Genomic DNA, 27,476 nt, shown 5'->3' with positions numbered 1-27,476 from the left:
GGAGACGTTCTGCGGGATCTCAACTGATGCACGAAGCTGAAGTCTTCTTCTTCTAAAAGGCACATCCCCCCTCCCGCCACCCTCTTTCATAAACGGCTCTGCTACGGCCTTGACCAGGGAAGCAAGGTGTGATTCTTTGTAACTAAGGCACTGGTTTACCCCTTGGTCCAATGGCCTTGACCATTCCTCTTTTTTAAAAAAAAATCTATTTTGTATATTGTGATTAGAACATTTTTCCTATTTGTGATTCTGATGCACAGCCAAGGCCAAGGACCACGGTATTAGGTATAAACTCATCCGAAGCTGGGGCCGTATTTGGTCTTGCGGGAATGGCGTGTGCTGTATCTTGTGAGGTGGGTGTGTGTCCGGGAAGAGTCAAGTGTTTCTTGCTAAGTAGATATTCGGGCTTGGAACCAGGTGCTCCTGGTTTGAAGTTGTCAAAACTACGGCGTGGCCGGCTGCTCAATTGTGATCCTCACTGTGATACTATTTGCGAGGCTCCCCAACACTCAGCCTCCCCCGCTGTGGTCAGTGCCGTTCTCAGGGACTCATGCAGATCACGACGATCTCTTTCAAAGAGGTCAAAAGCCAAAATGTCTATTTATTATTAATTTGCAGTTAGAAGTCGCGTCCCTGGCGGACGGTGCACTGTTCCCGCTCAGGGAAGCCGAGTGAGGACGGGCTGCAGCCTTCTCTACATCAGTAGACGTCATGGGAGGCCAGACCCCTTCGGCCCCGGCCTCCCGCCCAAGCGGCCCCTGAGCACTGGGAGCCCCGCGAGCCCCGGGCACCCGAGAGGGTTCTGCGCAGAGAGGAGAAGCCAGAGATGCGACCGGCAAGACTATCTCTGGACACACTGTGGGTCACTTGCGTAAAGAGATCTCAGAGCTGGGACCTGAACCTGCGGGCCTCCAGTAGTCCGCTGTGACTTCTCATCCTCGTGCGACTGCTGACTTTTGTATTTCATTTTGAATCCACAATTTTTCACCTTTTATATTAAAAAGGTCCCTGGGGGGGGCGCCTGGCTGGCTCAGTTGGTAGAGTGTGACTGTTGGATCTCGGGGTTGTGAGTTCACGCCCCACGTCGTGTGCAGAGCTTACTTTAAAAGAAGAGAGAGAGAGAGAGAGAGAGAGAGAAAAGAGGGACAGAGAAGGTCCTCCAGAGAGTAGTTCGGGCATCTGGGGGTGTGGATCTGCCCCGAGTCTCTAGTGTCGGGGCACAGACCCTGCTGGCGTGGCCAGAGGACACTCTTCCAGGCGCGGGCCCCCGCTTAGCTGGGGTTGGGTCCATGCATCCTCCTCCTCCTTCACGGCGCCGTCCTCAGGCGGGAGGCAAGCAGCTGAGCCACGGGCCATCTACTCTGGGGGCCCGGGGAGGCCTTGGGGGTGCCCAGCAGGGGCCCCGGGAGGGGAGCTGGGGCATTCCTTAGCCTTCCAGCAAGTCGTGTAGCCACAACCGCTAAATTTGGCCACTTCTCTCCATCTCGCTGTTGTGCATCTGTTTCGTTTGAGGGTGATACTTTTCTGGCTTTTTTCTCACATTCCGGGCGTTGTTGTGCCCCGTGTACCGTGCACAAGAACAGCAACGATGCTGTTTTCAGGATCGTATTCACCAGTTCTTCAGCCTCCCCAGCCTGGGAGCCGAAGTTACAGACAACTTGTCAGGAATGAAATGATTAGAAACGAGCTTGTTTCCACCACTTTTTTTTCCCCCACCGCTTTTCACAGTTTTTGGTGAGCGAGATACTCTTGCTAAATGGGTCTGTAGAAATTGTACATGTAAAGCTGCTTCCCCAGAATCCCTGGGCGTAGGTTTTTTAAAAATAGGGCCAAAGAGCGGCAGTGGAACTGTATTTCAAATTGATTTTAGCGCGCACAGTCGAGCTCTAAGTCAGCTTCGATTTTTCTAGACATTGAGAGCAAATAATCTTTCAAAGATCAATCTAACACAATCTAACAATCTTAAATTCCTGCTCACGCGGCCATTGTACATTTTCACTTTCTTTGCTCATCGTATGATGTTATTCCGTTTTGTGCCTTCAGGTAGCAGGTAGCGGTACATGAACAATCACCCAAACGCTGGGTGCAGCTTGGCCTCGGGTGGCTGGAGCGTGTACTAGTCCCCAGGGCTGTGTAACGGGGGACCACAGACTGGGTGGGTTGGAATCACAGAAATTTATTGTTTCACCGTCTTGGGGACCAGAAGTCTGATATTAAGGGGTCGGCACCATCAGGCTTCCTCTGTAGTCCCGAGGGGGACAAGGAGAGAGTTCTTGCTGCTTCTAGTTCCCGGTGCTTTGGGGGCTCGTCGGTTTGTGGCAGCAGAACTCGTCTTTGCTTCTGACTTCACTTGGCCTTCCGCCCCGCGCCCTGTGTGTTCTCTTCTGTCGCCCACACTGGTATTTTCAATGGCTTTAGAGCCCAGCTGAATCCAGTGTGAGCTCACCTTGGTTCTTCCCCTGATTTTATCTGCCAAGACTGTACTTCCAAACAAGGTCACGTTCTGAGGTTCTGGGACGACATGTATTTTGGGGAGACATCATTCAACTCAGTACGAAGTTGAACTCCATTGGGTGCTTAGGGACACTGAACTCACTGAACTCCATTGGGTGCTTAGGGACACTGAACTCACTGAATTCCATTGGGTGCTTAGGGACACAGTTCCTTTCCTTTCCGGTGAGAAGGTAGCCAAGCCATGGAGCTTTCCCAGCAGCCGGGAGGAGGCTGAGGCTGAGGCTGAGGCTGAGAGGGGCTCAGGGTGGAGGTAGCCAAGGGCAGCCTGGGCCCAAGGAAGAGCAGTATTAAGGGCAGAAGTTGCGGCTGCCTGTGAAAGGTGGCCTCTGCTAATTCCCTCCTCCTCCTCCTCCTCCTCCTCGTTTTTCTTCCTCCTCCTCCTCCTCCTCCTCTTCTTCTTCTTCTTCTTCCTCCACCTCCACTGCTGCTGCTTCCTCCTCCTTTCTTTTCTTTTCTCCTCCTCCTCCTCCTCCTCCTCCTCCTTCTTCTTCTTCTTCTTCTTCTTCTTCTTCTTCTTCTTCTTTCCCCACCTCCTCTTCTTCTTCTTTCTCTTCTTCCTTCTTCTTCTTCTTCTTCTTCTTCTTCTTCTTCTTCTTCTTCTTCTTCTTCTTCTTTCTTCTTCTTCCCCGAGTATCAGGGGCAGGGCAGAGGGAGAGGAAGAGAGAGAACCAGAAGCAGGCCCCTAGCTTAGCTTGGAGCCTGAGGGGTGGGGCTCAGTATCACCACCCTGAGATCAGGACCTGAGCAAGAGGTTGGACGCTTAACTGATGGGGTCACCATCACTAGTTCCCTTCTTAAAATGCAACAGAGGTATTCTATGATTTGGGTGTTTTCACAAGACCTTTGACTCCTTTTCCCTTTTTGAAATACTTTACTGTCCCCAATGGCAGCTCATCCTTGTTTCCCTTGCACTGGACTTGGACACAGTGAGTAAATTTTGCCTTAATTCTCCTGCCGTAGGCCTGGCTCCCTTCTCTCACCGCCTTCACTCTTTATCCTTGTTTTTTCCTACTCTCCCTCATCTTGTTCTCATCGTTTCCCTGTTTTGTCCGTGGTCCAAATCTATTTCTTCCATGTCGCCGCATGGATCCCTCACACCTCATGTGTGTGTCGAGGGGGAACCGTAGACACTGGTGGATTCCAAAGACACAGGCACAGAGTCTCTGCAACCTTCTAAACACAAATTATAAATTTTTAAATTAAATCCTACATATTCCAATTATAAAAATACTCAACAACTTTCTGTTCCTACATTTAAACAATAAACCCATCCCTCACACCACCCCAATTAGTAAATATATAAAATATTCAAATTTACTGCCCAACAATTAATCTAAATACCAAACCAAATAAAATTCAATAAAATAAAAAACTATTTAATTACTACAACCAACACTCACCACTATCACTTTCCCCCCTTCATATCAAAATTTTCCAATACCCCAACATCACCCCTTTTCCCCATAATATAAAAAACCCAAACAACCCTAAAAAATCCTTCTCCATACACCATTCTCAATACATCATCATACTCACCATATCTTCAAACCAAACTACCCCTTAAAAACATAACATCCTTATTCACTATACCATTTTCCTCATCAAAAAATCATAACAACACATCCCCGCCAAACATTAAAAAAAATAAAATACATATTTATATGCCCTATCCTCAATATAATCCATGATGCCCCCCCCGCCTAGTAGTCATTCAGCTTCCTGACCAGCCTGCGAGATGAGAAGGAGAAGTCTCTTGGCTTGCGAGCTGCCCTCGGTGCAAGTTGCGGCCCAGGGTTATTTGCAAACGTCATGCACTTCGCGCATGGGCGTGACCTCAGAGTCGACACATTGGTACGTTCCCCACGAATGTGGAGCGTGTGAGTGACGGGGGGGGGACTGGCCTTCATCCTCTGCCAGTGTCTTCTGGCTTCTCTCTCTCTGTGTCTCTAAGAATAATAAATCCCACAACCCCCCGCACCCGAGCGCGAGGATGAGAGAGAGGATACTTGATTCTTTTTACTACCTTCCCTAACTGCAGCGTGACACGCTACTATGTCATCTGGCCTCAAGTTACAACATTACTAAATACTCCATAGAAATTATACTTGTGTTTTATTTTTTTAAATTACCTCCTCCCTCCTTTCTCCAATCTTTTCCCAGTCCCTCAAGTCACATTCTCTCTTGAGACTTTCATTCGAACCAGGCTGAGAGGAAGAGCACTGGGTTTTCTTCCTTGATTTGGATTTATTAGATCTATCATTTGCCAGGGAGATATACTCCAAAATTTGCGTTGCCCAAATTTGCTTATATTATTATAGCTTATAATTCTCAACCAATTTATAAAATACAATGATATGTAACAAAATTGGCAAGTCCTAGCAGACTTCTAATAACAGTGATTAGGCAAACATTGGTGGGCAACAAGCTGACCTAGCGGGGTACACCTAGCCACACTTAACTCTCAAGGGATGCCAAGACCTTAAAGACTCTGTGAAACAGAGACCATTAAAGGTTGACCCTGGAGATGCCAAGCAACTTTGAATTGTCTTGAATTTTATTTTCTTCAGGAATGCTTGTTAAGGATTGCTAACAGTAGGGGAGGTAAACTAGGAATTAGATTTCTCTGCTGCCTTATAAAAGGATGGGAGGGGAACGGTCCCCCAGGACACCATCTCCACCCAGAACCTGTTTGCAGGAATTGTGATTTATCTGTGGGTGGTTCCCGCTTCTGCTTGAAGATAAAGAAGGTATGTTTCATTCCTAAGATAACTGGGGAGGCAACAGTGATAATTGTGATTTAGAAACTTTGCCTTTCTAAACTGTATTTTATTTTGTACATTTGATTTTGCACTTTCTGTCTACAAGGAACTTGTCTTTATAACAGAATAATTTATTAGGGTGGGCAGATTATCGGTGATATGATAAAAATTGCTGTTCATGTAAGAAATGCAAAGTCTTGAGAAATAAATAGAACAAACTCAGAAGCATGCTGGATTGCTCCCCTCTCCTCCCTCTAAGTGTCCACCTCTTTTCTCCTATTGACAAAGTTCACTTAAAATTCTGGACACAGGGGATCCCTGGGCGGCGCAGCGGTTTGGCGCCTGCCTTTGGCCCAGGGCGCGATCCCGGAGACCCGGGATCGAATCCCACGTCGGGCTCCCGGTGCATGGAGCCTGCTTCTCCCTCTGCCTGTGTCTCTGCCTCTCTCCCTCTCTCTGTGACTATCATAAATAAATAAAAATTAAAAAAAAATTCTGGACACCAAAAAAGGCGGGGGGGAGGGGATAAGACAGATTGAAACAGTAAGCACCAATAATAGCTCACATATACTGAGAACGTGGATCACTTAATCTTCTTGAGAACTCTGTGGTATTTCCCACCGTCCTGACAAGGAAAATGAAGAGACAACATGGCTCGTTAGTGAGCGAAGCACGAGAGATTAAGTCCGGGCCCAGCTCACTGCAGGGTCCAGATGCCCAGCTCGTACCCTCATGGTCTCTCAGGAAGGACAGAACCAAAGCAAGGAACAATTAGGGAAGAGAGAACGCCAAAGAAGGTGGGAGAAGGAGAGGCAGCTTGAGACCCCAAGTCAATTTTCTCATTTCGAGGGTCAGCCCAGCACCCCACACCGCTGGAAGGGGTCTCCGGGATCGAAGGGTCTGAGGGGTTGACATGGGAGCTGACTTGGGGTGTAGCCCATTGTTTTTAATCTCATCTGTTGCCCCTTTTCATTATGAAGCAAATTAAACCAACTGTCACATTTATTAGGACAAATATCACTACGACGGAGAACATTTGAATTCCTCATTTTAAGGAAGAGTCTTTCTCACTCACATACTTTGCAAAATTCGGGAATCCTATAAAAGCAGTTGAACAGGGACGCCCGGGTGGCTCAGTGGTTAAGCGTCTGCCTTTGGCTCAGGTCTTGATCCGGGGGTCCTGGGATCAAATCCCACGGTGGGCTCCCTGCACAGAGCTTGCTTCTCCCTCTGCCTGTGTTTCTGCCTCTCTCTCTCTCTGTGTCTCTCATGAAAAAATAAATAAATAAAATCTTAAAAAAAAAAAGGCAGTTGAACAGTAGTTAGAAATGCACAGAGAGGGGATTCGGGGCCAGGTGGATATTTCTTGGAGGTGAGGGCAGGGATTTCAAAGTGAAGCAGGAGAGAAGCTGAGTGAGCCTCATGGGAGTTGGGGCCCCTTCCCCAATTGGCCCGTTCAGGGACGCAATCTGCGTCGTCTCCCCGAGATGTTTAACCGTTTGCAGAGTAAGGCGCAGTAGCCAGTCGGAGGGTTCATTCCTGTCAGCAAGCGTTTGCTCAACACCTTTGGTGCTGAACATTCTCCTTTGAATCTTCTAGAATCTCTACCCCCTTCTCCACTGCTCTGTCCTGAGGGACTACCATTGCTGGAGTGCACCAACCCTCTGGCTGTTCATGTGTTCAGTTTGTAGGCAGCACCCCAGGCGATGGGAGGGCAGGAGAATGATGGGAGGTCATTCATCCCCTGGGCCAGAGGTCCACGTCTGCCCTGCCACTTGCTCTGATAAGTACAGTTTTCTTGGCCCACAGCCACGTCTCTCCATTTAAGCATTGTACACGCTGCTTCTAGACCCCAAATGACAGAGCTGGTGCTGTGACGGAGACTGTCTGGCCCCTTGCAGGAGACGCTCCGGTACCTGCCTTAGCTCCCTGTGCGCCCGGTGAGTGGTTCCTCCCTGCGCCCAGGGCACCCCCACCCCCGGCCCAGCGGCTGCGGCTCTTTCTGAGCCCTGGGAACCCCGTCTTGCGGGCCCCACTCCCCGCTCCCCGCTCGGGCCTGCAGGTGCTGGGCCCCGGCCTGGCAGCAGCTAGGCTCGCCTTCCCCGGCGGCTGCCCGCACTCCTTCCAGGTCTCCCGCTGCCCTGTCCGGGCTGTGCCGGCGGTTTCCTTCTGAGCCCTGACTGGTGTGTCACGCATGGTATTGTGCACGACACACACGTGCATATGCACACCCGCACACACATCCTTGCTCCTCTGGGCTGATGGTGACCACAGGAGAGGGATGGAGGGATGGAGGGATGTCTTCCCTACCTTGTAGGGGCCCTTGCGGAGGAGGTGAGCTAAGTGCAAGGGGGCCGCGGCCCCGGGGGGGTGGGGCAGGGGGCCTCGTTGGTGAAGCGCCGTGGGCCGAGCCCTAGAGGGTGGATTCGGTTTTGAGAGGCTAATGTTTTTGTTCGTGAGAATTACAGGATTACAGGGCAGTGACGGCCTGACATACTGGGGGGACAAGTCACGGTCACCGGTGCCTTTAGACAGCGGGCAGAGCAGTCTGGGCATCCACTTGGTTTATTCTGGGCAGCTCCCCGCGAAGCAGTGAGGTAATTCCCGTTATCACCTCATCAGCAGAGAAGGGAACCTAGGCCTTGTTGAAAAGGAGGTGACTTCCTCCGGACTTACCGCCTGAGGGGGAGTGTCGGGATCGTGATGGAGGCCAATCCTTGGGGATACAGCCGAGCGCACACTGGGTTTCAGCGTCCACGTGGGGCTCGTTCCACTACGGAGATGAAACGGAGGTGGCGGGGTTGGGCCTTGAAGCACCTCGGTCCTTGTGTGGAGGATGCGGGGCGGCGACCTGCAGAGGGGTGGGTGGTGCCAGGGCCTTCTGCTCAGGCCCACGCGATGCTCAGAGTTGTGTGCTTGAGGGACTATGACCTTGGTGGCGGGTGCCAGGGGTTTGGATGAGAGGGACAGTTGAGGGATTTTATCATTATTTTTTAAGATTTTACTTATTTATTCATGAGAGACTCAGAGAGGGGCAGAGAGAGGTGGAGGGAGAAGCAGGCTCCCTGCGGGGAGCTGGACGTTGGACTCATCCCAGGACCCCGGGGTCACGGCCTGAGCCAAGGGCAGGCGCTCGACCACGAGCCCCCCAGGCGCCCCACAAGTGGAGTTTCTAAGGACGTTGTAGGATCCAGGTTATTGACACAAGAATTTCAAGGTCACAGACATCCGTGGTAGGTGCGAGAAACCTGCGTGCTGGAGGGTCATGGCGATAGGAGGCACCGCCAGCCCGCGGCGGGACTCCCGGGAAGGCCCAGCGCCTGGCGTTTCTGCAGCCTGTGTGCTGGGGCTCTCTGCCAAGGCGCCTGGTCCCCTGTCCTTCTAGGGCCACGCGGACGCTCAAGAACAGTGGTCAATCGGGAAATTACGTGGTCTCATTCATTTGGGGAATATAAAAAATAGCGAGAGGGAATAAAGGGGAAAAGAGAGAAAATGAGAGAAAATATCAGAGAGGGAGACAGACCATAAGAGACTCCGAACTCTGGGAAACGACCAAGGGTGGTGGAAGGGGAGGAGGGGGTTGGGGTGCCTGGGAGGCGGCACCGAGGGGGGCGCTTGTTGGGATGGGCACCGGGTGTGATGCTAAATGTTGGCACATCGGACTCCAATAAAAAAAAAAGAAAAGCGCAGCAGGCTGTGTCCTGGCCCCGGACTGCTCGCGTTCCCGCAGCGGACGGGACACCCAGCTCCGGGCTCGTGGGGGGCACGCCCTGGAGGCGCCCCGAGGGTGCCCGCCCCCGCCCGCCCCGCCCCCCCCCCCGCCGCGCGGCTCGCCGACCCCCGTCCTCCGCGTGCGGCCGCTCAGCGCCCCGGGAGCTCGGGCGCCCCCGGCCGAGGACGCGCGGGTCACGGGGGCGGGGGCAGGAGGCTCGAGGGCGGCGGGGGCGGGGCGGGGGCGCGGCGGGGGCGGGGCGGGGCCGGGCTCCCGGCGGCGCCGCCGATTGGCGGAGGAGGAGGTTGTTCCCCCAGGGCGGCCGCTGATTGGCTGCGGCGGGAGGGGGCCTGACGCCCTCCCAAGTTGTGCAAACACCTCCCGGCCCCCGCCCGGCCTCGGCGGGACCCGCGAGCTGCGGCGGCGGGAGCTCGGGCGGCGGGAGCTCGGCCACGCGGAGGGACGAGGTGAGCAGGGCGGCCCGCGGGGCACGGGGCGGGCGGGGGCTCCGGCGGGGGACGGGAGGGGACGGGAGGGAAGGGACGGGGCGAGGAGGGGGGACGGGAGGGGAGGGGGGACGGGAGGGGAGGGGAGGGGCGAGGAGGGGGGACAGGAGGGGAGGGACGGGGCGAGGAGGGAGGACGGGAGGGGAGGGGAAGGGATGGGGCGAGGAGGGGGCCAGGAGGGGAGGGACGGGGGGAGGAGGGGGGACGGGCGGGGAGGGAAGGGGCGAGGAGGGGAGACGGGGCGGGGGGGGGGAACGGGAGGGGAGGGAAGGGGCGAGGAAGGCGGACGGGAGGGGAGGGAAGGGGCGAGGAGGGGAGACGGGGCGGGGGGGGGAACGGGAGGGGAGGGAAGGGGCGAGGAGGGGGGACGGGAGGGGAGGGGGGACAGGGGAGGGAAGGGAGGAGACGGAGCGAGGAGGGGGGGACCGGAGGGGAGGGGAGGGGCGAGGAGGGGGGACGGGCGGGGAGGGAAGGGGCGAGGAGGGGGACCGGAGGGGAGGGGAGGGGCGAGGAGGGGGGACGGGCGGGGAGGGAAGGGGCGAGGAGGGGGGACGGGCGGGGAGGGAAGGGGCGAGGAGGGGGGACGGGCGGGCCCCTGGGAGGCGGCGGTCGAGCCGGGGTCCCGGCGCGGGCGGCGGAGGCGGGGTTGCAGGAGGCCGCGGAAGCTGCGCGCGAGACCCGGTCAGTGTGGGGCTGCGCGCGGACGGCGGGCCCGGGTCCGTCCTCGGTCCCCCGCCCCCACCCCCTTCCCCGGGACCCCGCCCCCCGCGCCGACGCCGAGCCCTGGCGCTCGCCGGCAGGTGGGGACCCCTCGCCCCCCCGCGGCAGGTGCGGCCCGGCAGGTGCGGCCCGGCAGGTGCGGCCCGGCAGGTGGGGGAGGGCCTCCAGCGCTCGCAGGCGGTGGCCTGTCCTGCCCTACGGGGCCGTGCTACGGGCCGGCGACCCCCAGGGGTGCTGCGCGGGCGGGGAGCGGGGGCGGGAGGAGCCGGGGCCCAGGGCGGGAGGAGAGCGCGGGTCCGACGCGGGGCAGCCAGGAGGGCCGCGGCCCGGGGCGGAGGGACCGGCCCCCCCGGAGCTCGCGCGCTCTATCCTAAAGCCTAAAAGCCGCCAGGAGCACTAGCCCGGATGCCTGGGTGCCTCGGGGTGTGCGTTCTGCCCCTTGCACTCCCTTCTCCCTTTACCCGGTGGGTGAGTGGACGTAGGGGTCGATGACCTCCTGGCCGGGTCAACCTGTGGCCATTCTGCAAAGGCAGGAAGGACAAAGACGTAGGCCGCCTTCCCCTAGTGACTTTTCCACTCTCCAGAAAGCCATATTGGTTTCCAGTCTCACTTGGTATAGGTGACAGGATCCTCAGAACTTTAATTTGATTGATTTGCAATGGAACTCCCCTCCCCTCTCCCCTGTCCTCCTCCCCTCCCCGAACCGGCAAGCTTTTAAGCCTTAACAGACCTTGGCTCAGGAATTTGTAAGCGATCTTTGGTATGTTTGCAGTGCCCCTCTCACAGAGAAGTTTACATTTTCCAAATATTCTTTTTTTTAAAAGATTTTTATTTATTTATTCATGAAAGACAGAGAGAGAGAGAGAGACAGGCAGAGACCCAGGCAGAGGGAGAAGCAGGCTCCCTGCAGGGAGCCCAACATGCATCTAGATCTGGGACTCCGGGATCACACCCTGGGTCAAAGGCAGGTGCTAAACCACTGAGCCACCCAGGGGTCCCCCCCAAATACTCTTTTATTAATTATCTCACAGAAACAACCTTGCCAACAGTGGCAAGTTTCTTTGGTGAGATGATCAAAGAATTCTATGGAATTAGGAAACCGGACATTTGGCATGGAAAGTAACAGCGTTATTACTGTTTTCATCCAATCTAAGATGCCATGGATTGTAAAATACATCCCTATTTCAGGGAGATGTGAAAGAGGTATCACAAACGTAATGAAATGCAGTATTAAATGCTAAGTTATTTACATTGAACACCCAGGCCTGGAGGGTGAAGTTGAGGAGAGGGGTTACTGGGCTTCATTTTGTTTCCCTTGAAAAATGAAAAGCGGGAGGGAGGGTCAAGGCGGAGCCATTGTGAAGGCCTCACCACCGTGTGAGGAAGAGGAAGGGAGGGGAGTGTTTTCTGTTAGTGGTGTGGTTGTGCTCCCCTTTGAGGACAGGCCAGGCTTGGGCCGTTGAGTGTTCTTCACATGCATTGAGCGTTAACGGCGTGCAGGTGGGTGCTCCGCACCCTGCATACTAGCGCAGATGAACCTCCCAGTAGCCCTGAAAGGGAGACATGAATGTGAATCCATTTTGTAGATGAGGCGCGAACAGGTCAAGTTCTGCACCAAGTTCTGCACCAAGAGTAAGCATTTATGGTTTAGCGAAGGGGCAGACACATACGCAGATGAACATTTTGGATCACAGTCCGGCTTAAAATTGACTTTGCATTCCATCTGGATGACACTAAATCTGTGGGCCACAGACCGGAAAGAAGAGTCCTGCGTCTTAGATCTTTGGATGACGTTGAGTAGCTGCTTGAAAACATGAATATTCTTAGACCAGATTAATTAGTATTAGTGGACTCCCCCTGCCGCCAGTCTATCGTTTGTTTGTTTGTTTGTGCTTTAACATATGGTTAACTGTTCTACGGGGAGTTTAATGTGGACGCGTTAAAAACCGTACTGATGCCACAGGAGGTGGACGTCCGGAGGGTAGTGTTGCTGCCTGCCCAAGCCGCGTTCTAGCGAGCCTTGGGGTGGGGAGGCGCGGGGAGGAGTCTAGGCCATCACCAGGTGTTCCATCAGTTGGAACCCTCTTGGGCCTCTCCAGGATTATTTTGGTCTGGATCCCAACTATGTGGTGCGGGCCGAGACTCCTGGCCCGGAGCTGCGTCCTCTGCAGCTGTCAGCTGTAATCTTCTCTGAACACCCCGCACCCCAGCTTGGTTCCCTCCTGTGATTAAGGGTGCTAATGTCCTCGGTGGCCAGGGTCTATTTCACAGTAACTGAAAGAAAACGGTGGGGTATGTATGGGATTCCGGGTTGTCCCGCCTGCCTGGCTCTGTCTATCATCTTTATCTCTAATGGCCATCTTCCCTTCCACTTCTCTTGAAAAGGATAGAAAATACCAGGAACATGTGAGGATGTCCTCCCTCTGCCCCTGCCCCGTCCTCACTGTACATTGCAAAGTTAGATCATTGTACGTTACGAGTTCTTTCCCCAGTGAAAGATGCACAGGGAGGTGAGGCGGTGTCCTGGCGAATGTTCTATTGCTACCCACCCCCCCACTGCCCTCCCATCTCCGTGCATGTCTGTGCGATTCCCTATAATACTCCCATGACTTTTTAGAGTCGTTTCAAGGCCCTGAAGAATCTTTTAAATTTCATTCTTATGCTATTTGGTACCTGGACCTTTTTTATGTGTTGAGGGAAAAAGACTTTAGAAATTGTCAGAGGAAGGGTCCTACCGCCTTCAGCTGGCTGTGACTGACCCTTCTCTTCTCCTGCTCCTCCTCCCTGTTTTCCCACTTTCTTTATCTCTTCATCTCCTTTTCTTGCTTTCCCACATCCTCCTTGCTCTTCCCCCAGGCTGTCATCAGCACCTGGCACTGTCAAGTGATCTCCCTAGAGCCAGTAGATAAGCCCGGGGTGAAAGCATCGCCAGGAGCATATCTCATGTTTACTTCTTGATATTCTTGGGAAAGCCCACAACACTGGGGACAGGGAAATCCCAAACAGCTCACCTGGGCATTTCCATGAAATACCAGGCACCTGCGGTGCCCTATCTAGGAGCGCGAAAGAAATCCTCCCTGCTGCAAATTTCTTGATGACCGTAGGATGAAATGAATGGTGGACCTGGAAAGTTCCGTGTTGAGACCACATGTCGAGGCTCAAGGAATTATGAACAGTAATACCTGCTATAATTAAATCTCTTTTTCTAAGCACCCAGGAACCTAGAATTTACCCTGGCAGTGACTCAGGAAGGATCTTCGGTGGCACGTAGGAAAAAGACGGGTAGCACCTCCCCATGCCGGGAGAGAACCGACCCTTTCCTGCCTTACGGATCTGATTTGTTTCTGGAATGAGCAGCCGTGGCTTGGCTCAGGTCTACAGGGTGTGCCTCGGTGGGCTTTGGCCAAGAGAGAATCCCGGGTGTTAAATATTAACCTGAGGGTCCTGCTTCTGCTCAGAAGCAACAGCTCTAGACAGATTCCAGTTCAGGGTTTTCATCCGTAAAATGAAGATAGATAATAGTATCTGCTTACTAAGATTTTTGCCCGGAGGAAAGGAAATCATGTCTGTAAGGCGCTCAGCATAGTGCTGACGTGGAGCGCTGAATCACTGGTTACCGTGGCACTATATTGTCTTACAGCTGACACTTTCCTACAAAAAGTGAAAGTGAAAGCAGCTTCCCTAAGAGACTTCAGAGGATCACGCCCCGCTACTCTCCAGCTACTCTTCTCCTCTGCTCTCCGTAGTACAAAGCCTGCCTTTGCGAATACATACGTGTGTTACACGTGGGCACGTCTGTGCCTCCTCCCAACCCCCACCCCCTGCCCCAGACCGGGGAGGGGCGCAGAGAGGAGGGGGGATGGTCACTGAGTGGGGTGAGGCTGGCATTCTAGATCAAGGGGCACCTGGGGGCCCAGTGGTGCAGGGGCCGCCTTCAGCCCAGGGCATGACCCCGAGATCCTGCGATCCAGTCCCACGTCGGGCTCCCTGCAGGGAGCCTGCGTCTCCCTCTGCCTGTGTCTCTGCCTCTCTCTGGGTCTCTCAGGAATAAGTACATAAAAATCTTACAAGAAAAAAAAAGATTCTAAATCAAGTTTGGGCTGGAGGGACACGACCTTATCGGAACATGTTCCATTACACTGACTCCGAGAATTGCTTCTAAGAATAGAGGATGCAGGGTCTCTTGGTCCCTGGTGGTATGTGACAGAGAGCCCCGTGGGGAAGGCGGCACCTTCTCTGGGCTCATCTGTGTGTCCAGAATAACTCACTTATTTTTGGAATTGGTTTCATTTAAGAACCATAGGGACTTAAGTCCTATGGGAGGTTGCAGTTTTTCCTGTGGTTTGGAAGAATTAAGTGCAGTGGGCCTGGGCTTGGGTTTGGGCCTACCGTAATCTTATTTATTTATTTATTTATTTATTTATTTATTTATATTTTTTAGATCTTATTTATTCATGAGAGACATGGGGGGGGAGAGAGAGAGAGGCAGAGACACAGGTAGAGAGAGAAGCAGGCTCCATGCAGGGAGCCCGACGTGGGACTTGATCCCATGACCCTGGGGTTACCACCTGAGCAGAAATCAAGAGTCAGGTGCTCAACACTGAGCCACCCAGGCATCCCCTATAATCTCTTTTCAAAACAAAACCGTATGGCGGTGCGTGGCTGGCTCATCTGGTTGAGCACCCGACTGTTTCTTCGTCGCCCTGTGGGGAGCTCCGTCCGTCTGTCTGTCCCTCTGTGGGGCCTGAGCGTGGGGCCTCCTCTGCACTCTCTTCCTCTGCTCCTCCCCGCCGTTCCCACATGCACTCTCTCGCTCTTTCAAAAAAAAAATTTTTAAAAAACAAAACTGGATAAATAACCCAAAACTTAGAGAGTATGCAGCAACCTTTTACTGAAAATACTGCTCTGAGCCTTTTGCCCCATGTGAGAGCCGCCTGAGCCTCGGTGGCTGTCGTGGGCGTGTTCATCGGCATGTGCATTGCTTCTCTCACCGGCCCTCTTCTTTATAAAGCCTTTTTATTTTTATTTATTTATTTATTTATTTATTTATTTATTTATTTATTTATTTATGATAAATTTATTTTTTATTGGTGTTCAATTTGCCAACATGCAGAATAACACCCAGTGCTCATCCCGTCAAGTGCCCCCCTCAGTGCCCGCCGCGCAGTCACCCCCACCCCCGGCCCCCTCCCCTTCCACCACCCCTAGTTCGTTTCCCAGAGTTAGGAGTCTCTCATGGTCTGTCTCCCTTTCTGATATTTCCCACTCATTTCTTCTCCCTTCCCCTCTATTCCCTTTCACTATTATTCATATTCCCCAAATGAATGAGACCATATAATGTTTGTCCTTCTCCGATTGACTTACTTCACTCAGCATCATACCCTCCAGGTCCATCCACGTCGAAGCAAATGGTGCGTATTTGTCGTTTCTAATGGCTGAAGAATATAGAAAATGCTCTAAAGCCTTTTTAGCTGATTTCTTTGCTGTTTGCTTTGTTCGCTGAGCCTGTCGCTGTTGTGAGTTGACCTGAAAGGTTTGTATCCAAGTGGCAAGTACTTGCTCCCAGGAAATGCACTTGCGTGTGCCATTGTTCAGACACAACTTCCCCATCTGTGAAGTGGGTCTGATTTAGAGACCGCAGTCTGGCATAACAGAAACGCGCTTCACAAGGACTTTGGTGTGTGTTAGCCGGGACTAGTAGGAAATTTCGAGAACACGTGAAAGCATTTAGTCCCTATATGTTGATGCCGACCTTAAACATAAACAACGAAGGTTTGGCATCCAACGATCCCCGAATCATCTGTGAGGTGACCTCTGAGGGCAAGGTCCGAGGAGGGCCGCAGGGCTTTAAGAATCCACGTAGGCTCGCCGCGGCCGAGGCACTGAAAGCCTCCTGTAACTACTGCTTGTTGGGACAAATGAGCCGTGTTTCGCAATCCGGAATCCCGAATCCGGAATCGCAGTCAGAAAACTGGTGGAGACAGGTCTGGGTTTAATGTAACAGCAGGAGGAAGTGGATGATGGAGAGGAAACCCTGACCCGGGACGTCGGTAGCTGCGAAGGGGTCGGGGGAGGGGGGTGGCGCAGGCCAGGGCTTCTCCCCTTCAACCCCTGTCCTTCCCATCTGCCTGGACAGATTGGGGCACGGGGAATTACTAGAGACTGGCCCTGTGCTGTCAAGGCGCCCGGCCGTCCTTGCTGGCCTGGGCCTCGCTGGGCTGCCAGGAGCAGGTCACTACCCAGGGCCGCCCCCTCGCAGTGGCACTAGTTCGGGGACCGGTCCAAGGTGCAACCTGGCAGAGGTGGCGGCTGGATTGTCCAGGGTCTCGGCCAGGACTGAAGGTCACAGCCTTGAGGCCGGCACAGTGGGCCTGTAGGTGCCCTGGGGGTGGGGTGCGGGGGACACCAGCCGAAAGCTTTTGTCCTGAGCACACCTTTGAGGAGCAGAGGCACCTGGCTTCTTAGCTCAAGGAGCACTTTGACCCTGGAAGGTCTCCCTCCCCTTTCTCTGGCTTTCACAGCAGAGCCTGGCTGCCCCCAGCCCGGCCGTCCCCTTACCCTGTCTTTGCGGTCCCCAGGCCCCGAGATGCTGCGAGTGCCAGGGAGCAGCCTGGGCCTGCGGGGCCTTCACCACAAGGCCGTGATGGCCCTGAGGCGGGAGGACGTGAACGCCTGGGAGCGGAGGGCGCCCCTGGCTCCCCGGCACATCAAGGGGATCACCAACCTGGGATACAAAGTCTTAATACAGCCTTCCAACCGGCGGGCCATTCACGATAAGGTACATATTTCTAGTTGTTTCTAAATATGTGCAGCTAAAATGACCCTGCGCATGGAAATCAAGGGGCCTCTGAGTAAAAATGAAGTGTTTCCTAATGTCACTTAAACACCACATGACAACACTCCTTTCTTGTGATTACGATGAGATTTCTAGTTAGAATTTTTATTTGAGCCTAGAATTTAGTCCATCGAGTCCTATTTTCACCCGCTGCCCTGCTTTCTCCAGCTGAGGGATGGAGGGATTGCCTTCAGAAGGAGGGCATGTCCCTCAGTCACCGTCTCCCTGTGCCGCCCTGTCCTGGGACTGCGGCGACAGAGGCCGATAAGACCCTTCTGCAATTCCTGGGGGGGTAAATCACTTTCCTACGTAACTCTTATACCTAAAAAATTAATAATTCCATAATATCATCTCACATCACCCATTTCAAATTCCCATGGTCTCAAATGTCTTTATGGTCTTTTTTTTTTTAAGATTTAATTTATTCATTCATGAGAGACACAGAGAGAGAGAGAGAGAGGCCGAGACACAGGCAGAGGGAGGAGCGGGCTCCATGCAGGGAGCCCGATGCGGGACTCTATCCCGGGACCCCGGGGTCACGTTATGGTCTTTAATTTTAATTGAGGCTTAATTAATTAAGGCCTGTTGCATTTATTGTTATGTCTCTCTAATCCAGAACAGCCCACCCTTCTGATTTGTTTGTTTCTAGGACACTGGCTCTTTTTGAAGAGTCCGGACTAGCTGACTTGTAATGAATGGCCTGCTTCTGGGTGCTGTTGGTCTGGGCCTTGTGATTAGATTTGGGTTAAAACACTGTTGACAGGGATCCTGGGTGGCTCAGCGGTTTGGGGCCTGCCTTCGGCCCAGGGCCTGATCCTGGAGTCCCGGGATCGAGTCCCACATCAGGCTCCTTCCGTGGAGCCTGCTTCTCCCTCTGCCTGTGTCTCTGCCTCTCTCTCTCTCTCTCTGTCTGTCATGAATAAATAAATAAAATCTTTAAAAAAACAACAACACTGTTGACTTAGATATTATAGGCGTGGTGCATGCTCTTCCCTAAGCGTCAGGCTGCCCCGAGGGCAGGAGTTCGCAGCAGCTTGGCTGAGACCTTGCCACGGGGTCTCTCGACTGTCCAAGCACCTTTAACCTTTGTAGCTACGGAGTCGTCTGCGGGATGATGTTTTGAGACCCGTGAATCTTGTTTCTCAACTACCTGCTGCTGAGGGTGTTAGCATATACTGATAATCTTTGCCTGAATCATTTTTGTGTGTGTGTGGAAGCTTGCAAAGTGATGATTTTCTGATTTTATCAGTCTTCTAAGTTTATTGGCTCATATTCTTCTATAGAAAAGAGACTTCCCTTAGTTTCTCTTTTCTCTCTTGCTCTTTCGAGTATCATTACGGATGCTTGGGCATTTTTCATTTAATGTATGATGATTTATTAACTATTTTTTAAATGTCCCAATTATCCCAAATTTGAGATAGATGGTTCCTTTAAGGGTGCCCCTATGTCCTTTGGACATGAATCCATTTATTTTTCAGCTTTCTTGTTTCCTGCAACAACAAATGGTCTTAGTCTTACCTCCTGCTTTTTTCGCCCTGCCGCTGGGATGAGCCATTTCATCAGGGAGGCCTGATTTCTTTTAGTTCATAGAACCCAAGATCGGATATCTGTGTTAGGTGTGCTTATTTTTACTGGTTGCTCTTAGCACTTTCAGTGAATAGAGCTAAGAAATGCACAGATTACGCATATGTATAATATAAAATATAAATTATTTAATTTTATTAAATCATGAGTTAATACTATTTCAATGAAGATTTTTAACATTGCAGGTTTTCATTACCTTAAACATTTTATATTTGTATCTATTTTATCCAGCAGTGAAAATTTTAGTTCTTTATGATAATAATGCATGTTTTCTGCTTTATCCTGTATTACACATAAAGTTAGTTTTGGAATCACGATACTAATATTACAACAAAAGCAAACCTATTAACGCAAAGAGAGTAGGTCTTAAAAGTTCTCACATAATTATGCATGGAGATGGATGTTAACTAGATTTATTGTGATGATCATTTTGCAATAAATACAAATACCCATGATTGTGTTGTACGCGTAAAACTAATATAGTCTATGTCAATTATACTTCAATAAAAAAATAAACCTATTAAATGGAGTTTAATATTTTTGAGTTAAAAGGTTTTTTTGCTCTTAGAATATATCTCACAAAGAATGTCCAGAGTGCTGTATTCAAGTTATTTGAGTCATTCTTTCTATGTAGTTAAATTGTCAATGTGATATACAGTTGGATTTATCTACATTTTTCTATACATTTTAAAGTTTGCTTTTAAATCCTTTTTGATTTAATTATATTTTTTTAAATAAGTGAAATATTTACAAGTTTCAAAGATTACAACTGTAGAATGATGTAATGCAGAGAAGTCTTCCTCTCATCTTAATCCGTTACATACTGTTCCCCCCCACTCCCTATCGTCATCAGTTACTGATCTGTTATTCCTATATTTCTTCTTGCCAAAAGGAGCGCGTATATGTGTATTTTTGGTTCCCCCTTAGTCTGACATGGAAGGCTGTATACTATGCATACTTCATGGTACCTTGTTTCTTCAGTCAACAACGTATCCTGCCACTCGCTCCTTGCCTGTTCATGGAGCTCTGCTTCATTCTATTTAATGGCTGCGTTTGAATCATTCTGTCGTAATTACTCCACGATTCGTGATTTATTTAACCCATCTACTACAGATGAGCCAATGGATTGCTTTTAAAGAAACCAGGTGTAAATCCTATGTTCATCCTTGTAGCGTCTATCCATCTGTAGTTTCCTTTAAAGTAGGTTCCTCCCTGGAGCCATCTTCCTTTTATTCAACTGCCACTTTTGATGCTCTTTTAATTCCCCCTGGATCATGCTAACGCTTTATTCAGATATCTGGAATAACTTCTATTGTCTTCATGTACTAGTTATTCAATCTCAGATAAATGTGTAAGCCTCACGTTTCCCATTGATAAAATGGCCATAATAACAGTACCTACCTCATGGGAGTTTTATGAAAATGAAATGAAATAATTCCTGCAAAGAGCTCAGTAAGGTAAGTACTAATTCATTAATCAATGTTGATGATGATTTTTATTTTTTGTCCAACAAAGATCATATTCACCATGATAATATTTAGTCTACTCTTCCAAATTGATTTATCCATTGTGCCCAAACAAGTCCTTATTTTCCTGTCTCCACATTTGTATATATTTCATCAATACTTTTTACTGATATTACTACCTTGCATTCTCACCTCTGTCTCTCCAGATCCTACCTCGCCTTTTAGATTACTTTAAAGTTTCATATTTCCTTCATAATCTCACCCAGGAATTGTCTCAATATCCATTGGACTAATGTATCACTTAGATTCTGCTATTCATAATTCTTTTGAATTCAGCCTCATTTACTGTGCTTCTGACTTTTTACTGTATTTTGTGAGCTGCTTTATAGGACAAATGTCTGTCTTTTTTGTGTGTGTCTTACCATCTCATCTCTAGCACAGTCTACTGGATGGAATGGGGCAATAACAAATACTAATTGACCCCCCCCCCAAAAAAAAGGAAAAAAAAAGTAAATATTGCAGATATATATTTCTTTTAAAAATATACCTGAGTAATAAATTACTAGCTTGCATTTAGCATTTCAGGGCATTGTTCATACAAAATAAAATATACATTTCACAAATATTTTTAAGTGATATGAACTAGTGGTTATGATCAAACTATTAACTGGTCTTAAATAGGAGTAGGTGGTGAATTTTCTCATTGGTTTTTTTTTTTCTACAAAAGTCAAACATTAAATTGATCTTTAGCTAGAAACTAAAAATACCAGAAGTATTTATTCTATCAGTCACTCTAACCCATACAGATTTTATGCCTTCAAAAGATTGTGCCTTTAATTGCTACACTTACTTATTAAAGAAAGTATGAATATAGCAAATTAGGGAAATAACTTTTAACCAAAATTGCATTCCCAGGAATATGTCAAAGCTGGTGGCATTCTTCAGGAGGATATTTCTGAAGCTTGCCTAATTTTGGGAGTTAAAAGACCCCCAGAGGAAAAATTAATGTCTAAGAAGACTTACGCCTTCTTCTCCCACACAATAAAGGCGCAGGAGGCCAATATGGGCTTACTGGATGAGATTCTGAGACAGGTAATTAGCGACCAGTAATCATTAATGTTAACATAGAAACAATATTGCCTGTTGCCTAGTAGAGTTTTAGTTTTCTTTCAGCATCTAGGAAACACATCCTGTTACTCACCTCACTAGGAGGTGGTGCTCCAATAGTCTGCTGCTCTTAGGGCTCCTCTGCTCTACAGGTTGGGAGTTTGTGAGAAGAGAAACCAAACATTGCATCGCTTTTGTCCTGAAAAGAAAGAATGTTAGAAGTGTTCCCCCTACACGATTAGCGCTTTATTAGGTCAATTGGTCAGATATTACCAAGTGGAATTTAGAGCTAAAAAGAGCCTCCGGGATCATATAATCCACCTCCCTCATTTTTCAGATGGAGCCCAGAGAGGCAAAGTGACTTGGCTGAGGCTGCACAGTTCTGTCATGCCAGAACCAGACTGGGAATTCCTTTTACATTTATCAACATTCATAAAGGAAGAAATAATTTTTTGAGATATAAGTACTATGGAAAAACTATCAGCTAATTAAAATACAGAGTATTCATTCGATAAATATTAAGCGAGTGTCTGCCGTGTGTCGGACACTCTTCACTGCAGTGGCAGTAAGGTACCCCTGTCTTCGCAGGGCTTACATTCCAGTGGGAGGAGACAGATGATAAATATATAAACCAGATAGCCCACCTGTCATTTAGAGATATGTGTGATGGTGATAAATAGGACCCAGGAGGCGAAGGGGGGCTCTGGGCACCTTCGTGGGGGGGGTGACAATAGTTTAAATAGGATGACCCGGGAGAGACTCAGCGCAAATTTGGCACTGAGCAAAAATTTGAAAGATGTGAAGGATCAAGTCATACCGTTGGGGAAGAGTCTTCCAAGCAGAGAGCATCGCTGCACAAAGTCGTGCAGGTCTAGTTGAGTGGAGGCTTCGAGTCCATCGTGTTCTAAAGTGCTTATTCAGCCCACTGTGTGGGTGATATTGGAGATGGGAGGAGCAAATTGATGTGATGCTAGTCCAGACTCGTAGGGACACTGGGTTACAGAGGACAGTGGCTAGCACGAGGGTGGTGGAAGTAGAGGCGGTGAGACACAGACCCGATATTGGGTATCATTTAGAGGTCAGACCCTGCAGAAGTCGCTGGTGAGACGAATGTGGAATATGGGAGAAAGCGGAATGAGAGGGGTCTAAGGTTTCAGCTTGAGCAATTGGAAGGAGTTGCCACGGACTGAGATGATGGTGCTGCGAGAGGGAGCAGGCTTGGGCGGGAGCATCAGGCATCAAGTTTAGGGCTTGTTGAGTTTAATTTGTCCGTTAGACATCTAAGGAGATTTTAGACTTTAAACATTAGATTTTAAGGACCGAGCCACTGGTATGAGTTTGTAGCTCAGGAGGGTGGCTTCTCCCGATAGGTATTTGTAGTTGTCAGAGACTTGATGGCTCCTACGGCCATGAGACGGGATGAGGGTAGACAGTGAGTGTGGATAGAGAAGGCCAGGCTCCAAACGGGGTAGGATGTTAGATTAGAGCATTAGAAACTAGACTAGAATCCGAGAACAGGGAGCGGACAGGAGACCTCGCAAACACTGAAAGCAATGGAGGGAAATGTGTTTGTGTAGGCCTATGGAATGCATTCCCACCCACTTCAAATAGGCTAGACCCGGGCTAGTGAATTTCTAGTGATTTTGAAGAACAAATTCAAAAAGTAAATAATGGAAATAATATTATAAGAAAAACGTTTCACCTTAAGCAGATAAACTCCTTAAAAAAGTACTTTAGAAACATTTTGTTGTTGTTATGATACGAACATTTGTTTATGACAAGAGAATTAATAAAAACAACCAATACGGCAGCTTTTTGGCCGCATTTTGTAACCAATGACTTGCAGGTGGATGAACGCTAAACATTCTTAAATTCAAGCACACGGTAAAAATCATATGATCTTTGAGGGGATAAAATGACTATTTAAAACATTCTATGATTACAGTGTATCAAGAGCTTTTAAGCATGAAATACTAAGGCATTTCTGAGAGGGAAGATTCCCAAAGACAAAGGAAGAATGTGGTTTTAGAGAAGGTGAGAAAGTGAAAAGCAGGCAGCATGTGCCACTTTGTAAATGGATGGAGAGAGAAAAAAGAGGGAAGGAGGAAGGGAAACAGAACAAGATCGGTTGCATGCATGGATTTAGAGGGGGTGCTGTCATTTTTAAGGTAGGAAGGAGCAGGGTACAAAGGGGTGATGCCAGAAAGATAAAGTTCACGAGTGGTCGTGGAAGACGTGGGGAAAGGTTGGGATCCAGCTCACAGAGATTAGTCCTGCGAGGGACTTGTTTTCTCTAAGACTAGAAGGATGGGGACGAGTGACTAGATAATATATGTAGAATGTGCGGGCCTAAAAGTTAAAGGAATTCATGCCTTTCCTATTTTATTGATTACCATCAGGCGGCCTTTATCACCCTGCTAGGACCATCTCTGACCACAAACCTATCGTTGGTTTGTGATTTAGCGTTTTCTAAATATTTCATGGTGGACCTGAGGGTGACTTACAGAGTCAAGATATGTTTTATAGGAGAAAGAAATGTAGAATATTTGCTCATATATGTACTTTTACTCATTGAGATTAAGCTTAATGAGTCTGGGTGAATATTTTTTATCCTCTCCTCAGGAAATCCGGCTTATTGATTATGAGAAAATGGTGGATCATAGAGGAACACGGGTAGTGGCATTTGGACAGTGGGCAGGTGTGGCAGGTAGGTATGCCAGGGCTTTTATGTCACCCACTTTCTGAATTTGCCTGGGAAGTGACTGTGCTTTCTTTCTTTCTGTGACAAGGGCATGGAAGTGTTCATTTCCACTAATACAAATAAACACGGGGGTGTGACTAAGGGTGATGAATATTAGGGGAATAAAATAACAAGGCAAATCATCACATATCTTTATCACAAAGGTTAAAAAGAAAAAGAAAGCAAGGAAAAGGAGAGCAACTGTGAATAGGATCTGACTTTTTAGATAGTTCTGTTTGGAAGACTAGGAGAGGTCAGTTTGGTGATGAGAAATTGTGGAGAAAAAAAAAAAAGAAATTGTGGAGAAGAAGAAAGGGGGAAAGAAAGGGAGAAGATGCAGGGGCAGAAACCAAGAAAGGAGTGGTCTAGAAAGGATAAGAGCTGGAGTTGGGGGGAAACTCCACTTGATTTTTGTCCCAATTAATATTTTGAAACTTCTTTAGTTGAAGAAACACCACTTTATGTTATAACTCTGTATCAGGTTCAATTACTTGAAGGTCTGTTATTGTTAAAACAAGTAGAAAATTTGTGGGGATATAGAACAGTAAGACCCCGTCAGCCACCCTGACATAACTGATGGTTGTTGAGCATTCACCCAGAGGGCCCATATGCTGGGTGACAGTACAGTTCTTAATAAACATGAAATGTTTGAAATCACAGAGTATGTGCTCTAACTATAATAAAGCTGATGTTGAAATAATAGTAGAAAGATATCTAGAAAATTTCTAGATATTTGGAAGATAAACGGTGTATTTTTGAATAACCCATGAGTCAAGAAGAAATCACAGGGAAAATCAGAAAATACTTTGAATTGAATGAAAATTTAAAACAGCATACCAAAACTTATGGGGTAGGGATTAGGTGGGGCTTAGAAGCAAATCATACCATTTAATGCTTTTATTAGAAAAGAAGAAAGTCCAAATTAGTGACCTAAACTTCCATCTTATAAAGGAAAGAAGAAGTAATTAAACAAAGCAAATACAAGGAAAAGAACAATAAGAGGAAAATGAAGTCAGAAGCTAGTTCTTTTTAAACAAATCAATAAAATTGATAAGCTTCCTGTTAAACTGATTTTAAAAAAGAGAAAAGCCACGATTTACCAATATTAGGAATACAAGAGTGTTCTTCCACATTGATCATGTAGACATTACAAGGGTAAGAAAATACTATTAACAGGCCAATAAATTTGACAATGTTGATCAAATAGACAAATCCTTGAAGGACAAAATTATCAAAACCAACTCAGAAAGAAATAAAAAACTTGAATATCAATCTATACAAGAAATTCTACTCATAGGGATTTATCAAGAGAAATGGATTATTTTCTTATAGAGACTTACTTCTAGTAGCTTCATTCATAATAGCCTAGAAATAATCCAAATGTCCATCAGCAGAGGAATGGATAAATTGTGATATACCTATAAAATGGAAACTCCTTGTCAATAAAAAGAAGTAGACTATTAATACACTGAATTATGTATGAATCTGAAAAACAAGCTGAGTAAAAGCAGACACGTCTAAGACAGTATATACTTATAATTTCATTTACATAAAACAGTAGAATTAACGACTCTCTACAGAGAGAAATAAGATCATCAGTTTTCTGGAACAAAGGATTGGGGAGGGTTGACTCAGGGGATGGAACTATTCCGTATCTCGATTTTGTCGGTGGTAATATGGATGGGTACGTGTGCTCACAGTTATCAAATGGTACATTTTAAATCGGTGCGTTGTATTGAATATAAACTACTCTTTTAAAAGTTGACTTCAGAAAAAAGATCAAAGAACATTTGGAAGGGAAGTTCTGTTCCTAAAAAGAGGAAGAGGAGAATGGATGCTGAGGTCTTTGCTATGGGTATGCTGAGTTTTCACTATTTGAGTCCAAATCGAGAAATCCATGAGGTAGTTGGTCAGGTCTTGAAATAAAATATCAGCGTTAGAGATACAGACTTGGGGTCATCAGCATATACAGAATACTTGAAAATTAGGACTCGATAAAATTAGCTAAGGAAAAAAAAGTAGAGATTGAAGAGAATAGGGCCCTGGCCAGAATCCTGAAGCTGATTAATGCTTGAGGAGAGGGCAGAGGACACTAATGTAAAAGAAATGGACTTGGAAAGAGGGACCTATAGAAATGTGGGATGAAAATTTTCAAGTCGGGGATGCGGAGGGAAGAAAGGGCTCTAAGTGAGGGATTCCACATTGGCGAGTCTCTGACAGGTAAGTCGAGATCTGACACTTGTTCACTGAATTTGCTGAGGGCAGCCAGAAGGTCAAGGCTGACCTTGTGTTTGTTTGTTTCTTAGTTTTAATTGGAGAGAAATGCAAGTGTTTTTGAATGTTGAGAAGAGTGAGCCGATAGGGAGGGATAGCGAAAGGACTAATTTCAGGAGTGAATTCCTTAGAGAAGGCATGGGAGGGGATGGGACCCGGAGCGGAGGTGGAGAGGATAACCATAGGAGAGAAAAAGGACCCTCTTTCCATTCTGGCAGGATCGGAAGTGGAAGGGACAGGTAGGGATGCAGCTGGGTTAGCGCTTTGGACGGCAGGAAATTGAGGGGATGGATATGGTGACCCCCGGCCCCCTTCCAAATTTGGGATGCTGTGGTCTGTGCTTCATCAGCGCACCGCGCAGGTTGGAGGATGGTCGGAGAGAACGACTTCGGCTCCTGATAACGGCTCTTCTGTTGGTCTGATTCTGCAACAGGGATGATCAACATTTTACACGGAATGGGGCTGAGGCTCCTTGCTTTGGGACATCACACACCTTTCATGGTGAGACGTGTATTTTGTTTATTTCTTTTGAAAATGCGTATCAGGAAGATGTCTCAGGCTGTAGGCTAACTGGAATTCGTGTGTGCTTGCTTCCAGCACATCGGCATGGCTCATAACTACAGGAACAGCAGTCAGGCTGTGCAGGCCGTCCGAGACGCTGGCTACGAAATATCTCTGGGTCTGATGCCAAAATCCATAGGGCCTTTAACATTTGTGTTCACGGGGACCGGTAACGTCTCTAAGGTAACTTCTTAGATACTTCTGAGAAATTCTTCTTTCTGTGAAGCAGTCGAAACTCTGAAACTAACCCCAGGATAAGTGAGCATTTTGTGGTCATTTCTGTGGTCATTTCGGAGCCCTGTTTCTGGAGGAGCAGGTGTTCTATTTTTGGTCCTTTTCCTACCTACCTAACTTTTCCCACAGTATAGAGCGGTGATGGTCCAAACATCATCTTCTTTGCTTTTAGCTGACTCCACGCTGTCAGAGGCTTTGAACACTTGTTCTTTTTAGAGGGATAAACCATTGTTAATGGTACGAAGGTCTCTCCTCGGGGTGATCTGTTTTACCTTTATCGCTGAGATAGCCAAAAGTTTCAACATGAGCACAGGATGTGAATTTTTTTTTAAAAAAGATTTGGAGCTTTGCCCAAAAGATTTTAGGAAGCTTAATTCAGGACCGGAATTAATATTTTCTCCTTTCTGGGATAGTTTTGAGAAGGCATTTGCTATTGGTGAAACTTGTAATTGGGAAAGAGATCT

General features: G+C 48.4%; 1 protein-coding gene across 1 annotated transcript in view; it reads left to right on the top strand.

Annotated features, from left to right (window-relative positions):
- The first annotated feature begins 9,346 nt into the window (after positions 1-9,346).
- Positions 9,347-27,476, top strand: part of AASS (aminoadipate-semialdehyde synthase) — a 52,479-nt gene continuing 34,349 nt past the window's right edge. Inside the window, exons 1-6 of the mRNA XM_055314787.1 lie at positions 9,347-9,452; positions 16,790-16,989; positions 21,012-21,188; positions 23,826-23,910; positions 26,651-26,718; positions 26,815-26,961. Coding sequence (XP_055170762.1) covers positions 16,798-16,989; positions 21,012-21,188; positions 23,826-23,910; positions 26,651-26,718; positions 26,815-26,961 — 669 coding nt within the window. The 5' untranslated portion in view covers positions 9,347-9,452; positions 16,790-16,797. The remainder of the gene's footprint in view (positions 9,453-16,789; positions 16,990-21,011; positions 21,189-23,825; positions 23,911-26,650; positions 26,719-26,814; positions 26,962-27,476) is intronic.

This window comes from Nyctereutes procyonoides, unplaced genomic scaffold, assembly GCF_905146905.1.
Source record: "Nyctereutes procyonoides isolate TBG_1078 unplaced genomic scaffold, NYPRO_anot_genome, whole genome shotgun sequence".
NCBI classification, from domain to species: domain Eukaryota; kingdom Metazoa; phylum Chordata; class Mammalia; order Carnivora; family Canidae; genus Nyctereutes; species Nyctereutes procyonoides.
Note: the sequence above shows the minus strand (reverse complement) of the source record. Positions and strands in the feature narration are given on the sequence as shown.